General features: G+C 36.8%; 1 protein-coding gene across 1 annotated transcript; it reads left to right on the top strand.

Annotated features, from left to right (window-relative positions):
- The first annotated feature begins 2507 nt into the window (after nucleotides 1–2507).
- On the top strand, nucleotides 2508–14017 carry LOC135224297 (lysosome-associated membrane glycoprotein 1-like). Its single transcript, XM_064263150.1, has 5 exons — nucleotides 2508–2663; nucleotides 8090–8424; nucleotides 9753–9987; nucleotides 10262–10471; nucleotides 12945–14017. The coding sequence occupies exons 1-5, from the start codon at nucleotides 2618–2620 to the stop codon at nucleotides 13082–13084; spliced, it is 966 nt and encodes a 321-aa protein (XP_064119220.1). The 5' UTR covers nucleotides 2508–2617; the 3' UTR covers nucleotides 13085–14017.
- Nucleotides 14018–14349: the final 332 nt, after the last annotated feature.

The following is a 14349-nucleotide window of genomic DNA, read 5'->3' as shown; positions in this document are numbered from 1 at the left end:
CCTTGAATCTTGTTTGCCATTCCCAAATAAGGACTTTGCAGTCGTCCCTGGCAGTAACTTTTCTTTTTTGTTCCATCTAGTCGTCTTCAGGATTCCCCATAGTGACAATGTTTTTCCAACGTCTCTCTCTCTCTCTCTCTCTCTCTCTCTCTCTCTCTCTCTCTCTCTCTCTCTCTAGCTGACAATGTTCTTCCCGTCAGCAACTTTCCTATTCATTCAATCTTGTTTGCACTTCCCACTTTTCCAACGTCTGTGTGTACGTGTGTGTGTGTGCGCCAAGTTTCATCCGATGAAACGTCTTTCATCTCTTCTCATTTTCCTCATTTTTCCCTTCAGGCCATGAGGATACGAAGACAGCGGACCTTAGTGTGGGACTGAGCAGGATCCCGGGAATGAGTCTTGTGTCTTCTCTTCTCCCAGCCTCTGTCCGTATGCCAACCAGTTCTTACAACACTTTACAGTTACTGAGACACAAGGGAAAAATACCGGCGTGCCCGAAGGGCAAGAACACCATGCAAGTGTACAGTTGTTCAAAGAATTTGGGGTACATTACTTATTATTATGTTCGAATTCTTATTGAACAAGCCTAGAAAGCCACCAATCTACAAATCTACCAGTTGCTTGAATATAAGAAAATAAAAGAAGTAACAGGTATTAATAATAATATTTCTCCATTAAAATTTCAATGCGAATAATGCTTTCCTGTTTTCATATAACTGGCTTAGAGTAAAACGGAGCCTTAAGGAAATACTTTCACAAACTTGTCGATTTGATGCTTGCCTGCACACTGAGTTCAGAGATGGGCTGTGCTTTAGCTTAAACTGTAGCTTTACTGTCTTCGTAACAAGCTGTTTGTTATTAATAGTAGTTCTGGTACCTAATCATTTAAAGTTTATTACCGCCTTCGTGTCTTTAGTCGGAGTAATGACGTCACAGTTCTCTGCCGTGAGGGCATAGGATTACTCATTATGACGTCATCATCACGTGACCTTTCAAAGCAAGGGCGAGGCTTCCTCTCTCTCTCTCTCTCTTTCAATGAAGAACAAGCCCATCATATGAAATATGTACTAGACCGCCAGGACTTGTTCCAAATTTTAGGAAGTACCGGAGGTGGAGGCGTTGACTTAAAATCATAATTAGGTCATGTATCTAAATACAAATCTATTCCGTGTACACAACACACAGACACACCACACACACACACACACACACACACATATATATATATATATATATATATATATATATGTATATATATATATATATATATATGGATGTAACTAATCCCAACCAGGGGAAACAAATAACGCAAATAAAATCAGGAGAGAGGTGCTTAACTCATCCATCAAATTCAAGAATGAATATATACTTATATAATGTAATATGGAAACCACTAAGGCTATCGCCACAGGAACATAATTATCGCAGGTAAGGTGGCTGGATAACAGCTGTTTCTACAACGGGAAAATGAACGAAAAGGTTATCGATGAAAATGGAAAGCACCGGGTAACCCACAATTTGACCTTCGAAAATGGGTCGTTATGATCGACAGTTAATTTCCAAATTATGTGATTTTTAAAAAATATATTTTCTTTTATTTTTTCAGCCAAGTTCATTGGTACTTCCAAAAGCTTCCCTGTACCTGAGAGAGAGAGAGAGAGAGAGAGAGAGAGAGAGAGAGAGAGAGAGAGAGAGAGAGAGAGAGACTGTTTCCTTGGAATTAGACCTTTGTTCTTAGTTTTCACCGGCCGTAGTCCCGAATATCAGTGGAATTCTTCAAAGATTCTGGGAAAGCAATATTTTCGAGAAAGTGTGTTGAGTACAGTCATGGATGGGTACAGGGGCTGTTTTGCGTGGGCGGAGTGTCATGGAAGTGACACAGCTGCACCAACTGCATTTTTGAAGGAATGAAAACATATACATTTTGTTCCTTTCATTTCCCCCTCAGGTGTTTACTTTCGAATTGGGCCTCCTGTAGAGATCATGGCGAAGCGAAACGTATACCAAGTTATTCTGGAAGCATAGCTTTAATTAGAACAAATTGGCAGTTGATTGTCATAAAAAAAAACCTATCTTCTCTTCGTACTAGTAAACATTTCACCGCTTTGCATCCGAACACCAGATATATATATATATATATATATATATATATATATATATATATATATATATAGCGACATATAAAAGAGTTGACAGATTTATTTTAAAAAAACAATATATATGCGGGAAATTCCCGTTTTAAAACCTGTCGGTGGTATTTAATAAGCATTTATAACGTCCGGTAGTTTTGCGCGGGCTCTTCGAATCAGCTGACCTCGGTGGCTGTTCTTTCGGGAAATCATGACGTCTGCATCCACGAAAGCCCATATATAAGTATCTAATTTTTCTTATTGACAATTCTGGTGGGTTAATTTTGACAATTGTATTGTTAATGCAGCGTTTTGGGTCAGAATTCGTCATAAATTGTTTGATTATTGGCAGCTGAAACAAAAGCGCAGAGGGAGGAAGTCGCGCCATGGGAACAGCCACGGAGTGACGGCTCTGGCGGCGTAGTTGTCGTCATTTGGTGTCGAGTGAGACTTGTGAGTAGTGTGTACGTGGTGGACTTACTAACAACATGGCTAAATTATTCGCCTTCGCTTTTGCGCTTCTATTCGCGTGTGGTGAGTATGGTGTTCCACGGCGTATGATTGTGGTTTTTAAGTACCGGTGCGTAAAGGAAATGTTATGAAAGTGCCTGAAATGAACGACTGAGTCCAGCAGGTATCATCAGCTGTTTTAGTGCCTTATGGCGTTTGTTTGGAAGTTTTCTCTTCTCGTTTAGGCGACGTGATGTGATTGTCATGTGATCTCGGCGGAGAAGGGAATAGTCGGGCTTGGTTCACGCCCCCCGGCAACCGGATCCGGGTGCGTGTGTCAATTTAGTACAATCCAGATGGTTTATGTAACTTAGCGTTGACAGGGTCGCCCCGAAAATACCATTATGCGTTTTAACGTATTGGCGATGCGGACGAAAGCTTTACGGCCACCTGTAATATTGTCATATTGTGACTAGAGAAGGTTTTTCGAGTTTTGTGGTTTTAATTTTTTATTTTGGGAGCTAAATATAATCACAGCACGCAGATGAACTCTTAAGTCCTAAGAGACGAAAGCTGGAGCCAGGCCAAGAAAGTTTCTAGACTGTTTGGGTATTGTCGCCACGGAAAATAGGGAAAATCGGATTTTTTTTTTTTTTCGCCGTAGATTGTTAGTAAAATTTTATGTGAATGCTAGTTTTTTTACCGTAACGTTAGTTAGTTTCGGCCATTACGGCATATGTTAATTATATCTGGGCTAGCTCTGATTTTGCAGTAGTTTTAACAAATTTTTTGAGTACCTTATATGCCTGACCTACGTACGTCGAAATTACCTTATCCTACAGCGTAAATTACTGAACGATTAAAGACACGAACACAAACAGGAACTGTTTTAATCTTAATTTCACATGTGAAGACATGAGCACAAGCGGGAAATAGGAAACGTGTTAGGATTTCTTAGATACCATGGATGGCTGGTGGATACCGTTAATGTATCTCGTGCGGCTCATCGCGGGCTTGACTCCGGGTTCTTTGCTGTGGCCTGCCGACCCCTACTTGCTACCCCTTTTCGTTAGCTTTCCAGTACCTCCATTCATACATTGTTCCATTGTAGTTTCCCCCTCCCTAAAAATTAAGTGCAACTGTTAGGGTCCCCCCCCCCCTTTCGTTACACCTTTAGAACTTTTCTATTTACCGTATGGTGCTGAATGACCTTAGGTCCTAGTGCTTGGCTTTAGCCTAGCCTAATTATTCCGTTCAGTTCTCCTCGAATATGGGCAAACACAGATTTGATATCAATTTCAATGACAGGGTGTTAGGCTAATTAGTAATTGCAATGACAGGCTGTTAGGCTAGGATGTGTTTGATAAAATGTAGTTTCACAAAATTAACCACGAACAATTTTATGCCTATTGGTTGTCGTGATACCCTGCTGTACTATATGTAATGGGAGTTAGTATGTTGTAAATTGATTATCCTGAATTTGTTGGTTCTAATGGATAGGTTTTTGGAAGTTTCGATTTTCAGAATTTTCTTAATGTTTTTCCTGTTTAGGGGGGGGGGGGGTTGGATGTTGGTTTTAGTATTTTGTGCAATATATAAAATTTGTGTAGTTGTTCCTTGAGGGGTTGAAATTTATAAAGGCATCGCTGTTATGTAGAGTATGTACTTGTCATGTTTAGTTCTTTTTTTAATTTCAGTCCGTTACAAGTCTTAGTATGGCTGGCCTACTTTGGCATAGTATAACTTGTCAGATTTAGTTTTAATGTAGTTTCTCTCCCATTGTTTGGGTATAGATTTACCAAAAGCACAGTGAATCCCTAATGCTTAATTGCACTTTTTATATAGTATAAGATGAAGTTAAGGATTTAAATTCTTTATTTTATTAGTGTACTTAAGAAAACTATAGCAGGTTCACTTACGGTAGATTCCTGGGTGAGCCCTATGCCTGCGAGAAGTTTGTTTGGCGGCCGCTGATTAGCTGGGAGCTGCCTACCTCCCGGTACCAGCCAATCAGCGGCCGCCAAACAAATGTCTTGTAAGCACAGGGCTCATTCAAGAATCTACCTTAAGTGAACCAGTTATAGCGGCATGTTTGGTAAGCTAATGTGCCCAGAAAGATTAACCACAGAATTTCCAGTGCTATGCAGTTAAGCTAGATTTAGGGATTTTGTATACTGTATTTGCTTTAAAGCTTGAAGTCTGGAATTTTAACCCTAGCTCTGGCTAGGGGGGACTAGTGAAGCGTAAAGATTACTGAACGGTTTCCACGAAAGCCTTTGAATGTTCTGATAATGTTTATTTAACTACTAAAATGGTTGTTGTATGTTGTTAAGGAGTGAAGCAGTTTGTTTTTCTCAATTTGATAGTTGTTCTCTATTTGATTGTATATCTTGAAGGAACCTGTTTTTCTGGTTTCATGCTTTGAATGTATTGTATCATGCATTGAATGTATTTTATATATTTGTTTTGACTAGTACATAGTATACATTAATACCTAGTGACATTAATACTAAGTGTAATGGCAGTCATGAATCTCAAATTTGTTTCCTAGTTCTAGAAGGGCTTTGGTTGACAAGTATGATAGAGCAAGTTTAGAGGTCAGTTTTTATAATTAAATTGGCTTTGATTTTATGAATAGCCATTAGCTTTTCCCAGGTCAGTGTGTGGTACATGGCTATTATAATCACTATTTTTGAGAATGTTTGCTGTGCATCCACAAGTGTAGGTAGCAGATTCAGTTTTTTGTTGGCTTTCAATACTTTATCTGGAATTTGTGTGGAAGGTTAGTTGATTGGATAGCTTGACATTTAGATATAGATATCGGAAGTCTGTCTTTTTCTCATAATAGTAGACAGAGGAGTGTCCTTGTAGCAATAAATGTAGTTTAGGTTTTGTCTGCTTCTTAGTGGACTTATGGTATATAGTGGTAACTTGCTGTATTACTGTTGGAAAAACTACCATAAGTTTGCTAATTATATAGTGGCATTTCATTAATGAAATATTGAAGAATTTTTGAAGAAAATTTGCTTGCATAAATATTGGAGTTTGCTTTTATTTGAAGCTTACACACTATTGTGTAGCCTGCTCCTTAAGTAACACGATGGGGGTAATTAAACTTGGACTACATCTTGAGTCTTAAGAGTTGTGGCAAATATTAAATAAAATACATAGATCTTCAGTTTCACCTAGTATACTAGGTCTTAATTTTTCAGTCCCTAGATCTGCAGGGTATCCCCAGACTTTTTTTTATCTTAAATTTTGATTGTGTACTTTAACTGTCTTTTGCAGTAGGTGTAGGCGTTTTGAGAAAACTTAGACCATTGTGTTTTAAGTTAAATTGGTGGTTAAAAAATTGGACTTCCAATAGCATCTCGGCTTGTCAGTGATGTAACTACAGTATTGGAATTTGGTGTGGATAGAGATTGTGGTAGTTCTTGGTAGCATGCAGTTTTATTTCTTACACATAGTAGTCACTGTATTTGAGGTTTCGGTAAATAATGGTTTGAGAGACTTAAGAGATTTAAGTTTTTGATAGTAGGATAAAGTTGAAAATTGTGATTAGTCATGGTTTAGCTTTTTTCAGATAGGTTTTAAAATATTGAAATTCACTCTTATTGCATATTTTAAATATCAAACTCCTTGTCAATGTTTGGCAATGTTGTTTGATAGCCCTTCCATTTGGTCTTGCTGGAGTCAGTAGTTTGATATTTAAACTTTCATTTTTATATATACTCTAAATTGCACCTGACATAATTTGGGAAACTTCTTGAATGACTGCTTCATAAAAATGGGTTAATAGTTAAATTTTCTGTGTGGAAAATGGGGTTGAGCATATGATTTTAAAATCTACAAAGATCTTTTCATTGAATGATATGCCTTCGATAGTTTGAGCCTATGATAGGCAGAGCACTTTGGCCCATTCTTTGATGTGTACCAATTTGTCAGTACAGTCTTCCCTTAGGTGTAGCATACACAGGTTGCATTGTGTGCAAGGTTAGTACTTTTAACTAGGCAGGATTTTGCAAGTGTCTTAACCATGTAAGGTATATACTACTACATAGTCTTTGCCCATGTATTACTGTGAGACTTAAGTTTTTACTTTTGGGAGCTACGTAGTCCCTAGAATTTTTCAATTAAATTTGCCTGAATGTGTTTGAAGGCTCTTAATGTACTGTTTGTTGAATGTTGTCGAATTTTGAAGGTGTACTGTTAGTGGAATATTGCCCAGAGTTCGAAAGTGATGTGGTGGTGATGACTTTACTGTTATTGTAATGAGATTTTCTATACCCAAAGCAGTGCAGGGTTTAATTTAATGACCAGAAAAGGTAATTAATTCTGACCTAGCCACAGATTGTAGTTGCCTTGGGTTTGTATAGTTGTTGTAAACAATTAGGCTACATAAGATTTTACTATTTTATCCTTTTGAGCAACAGTTCCACAAAAGGTCAGAATAAAAGACCTTGTTAAGGGTCACTTAATATAATTTGCTGTATGTACATTGCTTGTACTTTTGAAGTTACTAACCATCCACAGGATTTAATTCAGTTCATGTTTTTTTGTGGTTACAAATGTACGATACTGTGAAGTTATTAGTTTTATACTGAATAGTTGGGAATTAATTTTGCTATAGCTTAAATTTTTGGTCTGTTATTTAATTTGACACTTAGAATTTTAATCTTGCTAAATGCCCAATGGCCCTTTTGAGATGAGATTCTTTAGATTAGTAAGAGCTTTTACAGTACTATGGTGTTCAGTATTAAATATTTACATTGGATGTGTAGTGTTAAAGCTTAGTAGACATTAAGAAAAAAATTTGCAGAGCATTTTGCAGTAAACCAAAGCTTATGAAGGATTATTGTAATGAAAAAAAAGTACTCTAAATGTGGCACATCTTAGTTTATGAAGTGGCTGAAATTACTGTGCGGTTTGGTTGGTGGCGTATAATTAAAAGTGGCATTTGACCATTGATTTTGTAGTTTTCACTATCCTTTAAGATGTCTGGGCACTTGTCTTGTTATAGATTGAATGGATGGCATAGCATCCAAGAAAAGTGTTTTTCTGTATTTCTATATAAGCATTCTGCATCGTTCGCCCCCGCGAATACAAAAGCCACCAAGAATTGGGGCGTCAAAATTAATTTGTTTAGTACGAACCCCTGGGGGTTAATTAGTCTTCCAGTAAATATTAATTAAAATTCTTTTCAGGATGTTAAACTACATAGAAAAACCCGCAGTTTCCATAGTCTAGGCTGCCGCGGGATAGTAATATAGATCTTAAGTTTTTTTCTTTGGAATTTGAACTTTCATTGCATTTGATGAGAATGTAGAGTGGATTTTAGGTTTTGAACAGAAGTTGCTGCATATGTAGTATTAAGTTTTTAGGATATCTGACTAATGGACAAATTAAATGGTATATTGTAGAACTGTACATGATTGCCCTTAAGTTTTGATATATAAAAATTCTATAATGTACTGCACACACACTGGATTTTAACACTGGTTAATTTTCAGGGTCAGTCATTGGCCAAGAGGACACTACCTTGGAACCGGACACCACCTTAGCCCCAACAACAGTACCTCCCACAACAGAAGCGCCAACAGAACCACCTGCAACGACAACTGTTCCACCAGAGCCAGAAACTACCACTGCTCCAGAAACCACAGTTACACCAGAGCCTGAAACCACAACTGCAGCTCCTGTTCCAGACACTACCACTGCACCTGCCCCTGTTACCACACCTGCACCCGAACCCAACTACAATTACAATATTACAGAAAACAATGTGACATGCATCATGATTGAAGGGGCTGTCACCTTCTTTGTGAATTATACAACTGTTAATAATGTAAGTTGAAAGTGCATACCTTTTACCTCTGTATTTTTCTTGCTGTCATGTATTCACTGTTTATTGACATTCACTTTTATACAGCAGTTGGGAGACTTGGAATTTTACCTCAAATTATTAGTTTCTTGGTATGATTGAACTGTTGCTTGTTTGTCACAGTCAAAGGTAGAAATATTGGCTATGCTTAAAAAGCTCAATTGTGAGATATGAAGTTTAAAACTTTTCGTTAATTTAGTATTTGTTTTTTAGTATGACTGTATAGTGTACTGTTCAGATGATAGGTTAAAGATGTGGTTAGGGGAAGTCTTATTTAGGTCTCTAGATAAAAAAATTTTTGCTTAGTACTTGGAGCTACTACGTATAGATATGCAGATATATTTAATGGTTTAAGGATCAGGGTGGACATTTCATGATTTTAATTTCCTATGTATGCCATGGCTAGTAATCATGCAGGAAGAGCACTAGATAATTTAATTTTATAATGCCTGCGTTAGTAATGGCTAGTGATGATGCTCCCTGTATGGTTAAGTGATGTCCGTGCCACTTTTTGTAGTTGCTCTGTATTCATTACTGAAGATGGTTTGCAGTGTTCCTATTAGCTGCACCCACTCTTTACCCTTTACTTTGTTCTGCCTTCTTCGATCTTTGTATCGAACCTCAAACTTTTTTCCACTATTTAGTATTACATGGCGGAAAATGCTGCATGTTTTGCTGTGTAGCCAGATTTTCCTTATCCATAAAAAGTTAGTTTTCAGAATTTTCAGTTAAATGTAAGTGCATGAGTAAATTTTACTTAATATAGTTTGTTGAATGGTAGATGCGAGGATTTCTCTAGAGGATTGGTTAAGAGGTTGTAGAATTGGTTTAGGTGTTATTAATTAAAGGAAAGAGGTGCAGTAGTTTAGTAAGTTTTCTAAGTCTGTTAGTTTTTTTTTTTTTTTCCTCTTGGGTAAAAGTTGTAGTGTATGATGCCTGTTTGGTAAAAGCTGTAGTGGAGGATTCCTGTTTGGAAGTCTTTTGCATCATGTTACCAGTAGTTTGATTGGCTATGGTATAATTAATTGGTATCTATTTGAAGGAATGTTGAAATTTTTGATTTGGGTCTTTGAGAGATTAAGAAATGTTTCGGCTGTGCCTTGCCTATAGTATGCCTAAGGTATTATGTTGACCTTTCCTTCATTAACTCAGTTTTGTTTTGCATGATAAATTTAGTCTTGCTGTGATGTTAGTTTTATATTAGTCTTGTCAAGCTTTTGAATGTTTTCCAGAATTTGTTAGGTTTCTTAATGTCTTAATGTTTTCAGATAATTATTTAATTTTCTCCACAGGAGACGAAGACTGCAACAGTAGTACTACCAAAGCATCCTAAAGCTGACTCTGTAATCACTGGCACCTGTAATGGTACAGATGGCCAGGAGGAAATTGACGTTACCTGGGGTTCTGCTGGGCAGTCTTCCAGTGTGAAAGTAGAATTTGGCATAAAGGGTGACTCCTGGTCTGTTTCAAGCTTTGTTGCAAATTTGTTCATGGATCCTGTGACCTTTGCTAATGGAACAGATGCCGGTAAGAAAAATTTAAGTTTTAATGTTTAGTTTTAAATGTGAATTTTGTATATTTTGAGGGTTGTGGAAGTAAATTTTTTTGCCCTCCTCCAGGTAAGTATCTTTGGCAAATTTTGTATATTTTGAGGGTTGTGGAAGTAAATTTTTTTGCCCTCCTCCAGGTAAGTATCTTTGGCGATACTTTAAAGCAACTGACAGCTTTTTTTTTTTCCTAGGCTGTTCATATGAATCCCAGCTTCGACTATTAAGTTTTTAAATTTTTCTTGCCCTTGCAGGAAAGACACTATCTTTGGTGGTTGATTACGGCTTTAGTCCCTTGAGTGTTCCCGTGAATCATAGCTTCAACTGTCATTCTTCCTTGAGTGCCGTTAACATCACTGCAACGATTGGCGATGCACCCTACACTCAACGTGTTTCCTCAAAACTGGAGGGTATTCACATTCAGGCTTTCAACATGGTCCCCTATGAACCTGACTTCGTTTCATGTAAGTTTACTCAACTCGACGTAACTATTCAAGTTGGATGCTGTTCATTGAAAATTTTATCCATATATGTATGCAAGTAGGTCAAAAATGTCACACTGGCTTTTAAATTTGGGTTAAAGGAGGTTAAAAGGCTTCAAATTAAAGAATACTGGGCCTTGTGGGGTTTTGAGTAATTTATTATATGGTATTTACCACATAAAGTACTTGTCATTATTTTGATTTTGGGACAGTTTTTGATCCTATTCAGAGGTGGTTGGAAACTGCTTTCAGTATTGCCTGGTCGTAACGATACTGATGACATTGGCAGGGTCAACTGTTTTGAAGTTGAAGCAAATGCCGACAATGATACCCCTGCGAACTTTTGTAAATTAATTGGTTCCAACTGCTAAATAAGAACTTGCAGCAGATGTGTTAGAGGTGAATTTGGAAAGATTTTATTACTAAATATCTTTGGGAATAAAAATTTTGGCAGGAAGAGAACCAGAAGAAAAATATTTAGGGAAAGTGGCTGTGTACTTGGGAAGGTGTGCGCCTTGAAGTCTGTTACATTTAAGTTTTCTAACAGGAGGTTGTTAGACTTCTAAATATATATTTATATGTAGAAATTTTAAATTTCTTAACCAGAGTAAGTAGAGTTGATAGTTCTGAAGTACTTCTCCCTGGCCACAGTAGCGGGCACTGCCAGACAGGCGAACCTGTTCCCATAATAGTTCCACTACGGGCACTGCCAGACAGGCGAACCTATTCCCATAATAGTTCCACTACTGACTGACAGTATGGAGCTAGAACACTGGTTTAGAAAAGCATATATAAACGGCTGCAAATGCCTGACAGGCATGCCCACTAATGTGGACAGGCCATTAGAATAAGACCAGTGTTAGTCTACGTAGGTAGGAAATTTTCCCCTAGAGTGAGATTGCTGGCTTCCAAGTTGGATGAAATTTCCACATGACCAGAGTAGATATTCAGTTTTAGCATCTTGACCCTGTAAATGGAATTTCTGGCCTTAAAACCCTTGAGAAATATATATGGGGGAGAATAAGTGATGACTGGTATTGTTGATTGCCCAACTGCAAGGTTTAGTTTAGGATTTTTAACCTGCTCTTCTTATTTTGAAGGTTAATTTGCTGCTGTTACTAGTTGTGTACAGTTTCATTTAGTGCGTTAATGTCCATGAATCTTTACTAAATTTTAATTTTTTTCTAGTCAATGGCAGAGATGAGTTTGTTTAAATATAGCATGCTGTCACTCAAATATCCGAGAAATTTTAAAATTTTTAAATTGTCGCCAAAAGGGCCAAGGCCCAATGTTAAAACTAATTTCACCGGTGGTCCAAGGTAGTGGCTGCTGTTTTGGTTATTAAACCAGTGCCATCTTCCTACACCAAACTTATTTACTTACCTCACAGACAGTGAGGTAATGTTGAAAGTTAAATCTGTTTTAATAAGCTGGTCTTGAGGTAAAGTAACCTGGATTGATCTATTGAGGGTGAGGCTAATGAGCTTAAAATTTTTAGCATACACCCCTAAGGCATTCTGAAGATTTTGAAAGTGTTCAGAGGTATAGTTTTGTCAGTTTTCATATTTTGAAAGTACTCCTTTCCATTCGGCTTTGGAGGATCTCTTCCATCGTAAGTCCTGAGGACGATGAAACTAGGATTTTATGGTGCTAAATGGCCTGACTTATGTAGGAAATTGGGTATACTCTAGAACATAGTGCACTAATTTGCCTCGCGGTTGTTCCTTCTACTCATACTGTAATAAATATTTATTGGTACTGTGAAGTTTCTCAATAGTTTGTCCTCAAATGACTGAATATATCCTTAAATGCTAAAATATAGTGCACAAGTTTGCCACTTGGTTCCTTCTACTTTCTATTGTACAAAAAATTTTAATGAAAGTATTTTATTAATACTTTTAACAGTTCTCCTCAGTGGTTTGTCATCTCAAAACACGTATCAGTCTCTCGAAGAACTGTTTAGTCATCTAAATTTACCTCTAATAGACACTGAAGTTTTCGATAATTTTTCATGGTTGTCTGCATGGCTAATCTCGGACCTTGCTGAGTATTTTCAGTTACCGTGCCTGGTACAGACTATTTCTGGCTTGCTTATATATTCTTGCATCTAGCTGCATATTTCTGATTTTATGTGAAGTTCTTAATTTTCCTACAGATTTGGTAACTATAATATTGTAAACATTGTAGAAGGAAGCTACATAAATTCAGTTTTACCTATTTTCTACCTATTTTCTCTTGGCTCACAAGACAATAAGTGTATGTAGTATCTCAGAGGTCTGGAGAAACTATTCCCTATTAATAACCACATGAATAATATTCTCTGGTGCCAGATTTTCAGTCTATGCACAAGTCATTTAGTTCTTAAAAAGTATTAGCAGCATAGCTGTTTTAACAGCTGTGAATTAGCTTTTTGGATGTCTTTGTACCCTAACTAAATCTTTGTTTTTCATTTCAGCTGTTCACTGCTCAGCAGATGAGATCTCGGATGTAGTACCTATTGCAGTTGGATGCGCATTGGCAGCTCTTGTAGTAATAGTACTCATTGCATATTTGGTTGGACGTCGTCGGCGTAGTGCTGCATACCAGTCTGTTTAAGTTAGTGTCAGTGATTGAGAGGAAAGTAAATTGGTTAATTTTATTTTTTAATCTGTGATAAAAGTATTAGGAGCTAAATAGTTACTCATTGGGTATATTTGCGAACTACAGCAGTAGAAAATTTACTCGTGGGTATATTGTTATCTAGCAGTTGAAGTTCATTCCTGTTTATTTGAAATGAAAGCTCAGGTTGTGGTTATGTCAACAGAATTAGTATTCTGGTCTCCCTTCTGGATTTAATATTTAGGTTATTTGCTGGTTTGGTCCCGAATAGTTTACAAAGGGAAACCAAATTCTAATCTATGTAGGGGTAGATTAAAGACTTCAAGTGACTGAAGTCTAGCTGTTAGATCTGACAGGAAGCTATTTTGCTCCGTGCCAATTTTCCTACTTTGAAACTAGGATTTTTACATAATTTCTTCAGGAGGCTCTTCTGTTCAGTTCAGTAAGTAATTTTTAGGGATTTGTTAAATTTAAATTTTTAATTGCAGAATTAAATTACATTAAAATTAATAAATATTAGGGAGCAGATTAATTTAACTAATAGGGAAACTTACTGGCTTAATACAAAGTGGGAGAGAGAGATTCCCAATTCTGATTTTATGTTCAGGAGGGGAAGGAGAGTTATCTTAATTATTGATGAAAGTTTTAAGTGTTCTTATTGTGTTCATTGAGAAGTATTTTAAGTTATTACTAGCAAGGGGACAAAGTGACTGTGCTGGTAAATGGTGAGAAAAATTGCGGGTAAGGAGAATGTTAAGAATTGGGAGTTTGAAGTTATCTGGGAAGTTCTAAAATTGTTGATAAATTATGAATTATGAATAAGTATATTGAAGACATTCCAGTTGAAAAGATAGTAATACTAATGCTGCGTAGACTTGTAATTACTATGCAGCTATTTAGTAACGCTTTTTAATGGTTAAAAATTTAAAGCTCTACAAAGTTCACCTCTGTAAATAACACTTGAAATGTTTTTCTTGGCCAATATTACGCATTTAGGTAAAAAGGTAACTGGTCGTGGAGATACCATGGGTAGAATTAATGTAGTATATATTGTTTTGATATGTTTCTCTTGATGAAAGTTTACTCTGGAATTTCAAGATCAGTTACCCCAGGCTGTGGTCGTCTGCAGATTTAAGGATGTAACTATTTTACCTTGTAAAGTGTTTGTAAATTTTTGAATTAAAAATAGATCGCCAAGGAGAGTGTTGTTACCCTTTATAACATTCATCCAGAGTATTTTGTGGTCTTCAATTGTAAAGTAT

This window comes from Macrobrachium nipponense, chromosome 12 (assembly GCF_015104395.2).
Source record: "Macrobrachium nipponense isolate FS-2020 chromosome 12, ASM1510439v2, whole genome shotgun sequence".
NCBI lineage: Eukaryota > Metazoa > Arthropoda > Malacostraca > Decapoda > Palaemonidae > Macrobrachium > Macrobrachium nipponense.
The sequence above is the reverse complement of the archived record's forward strand: the minus strand, read 5'-3'. Positions and strand labels throughout refer to the sequence as shown.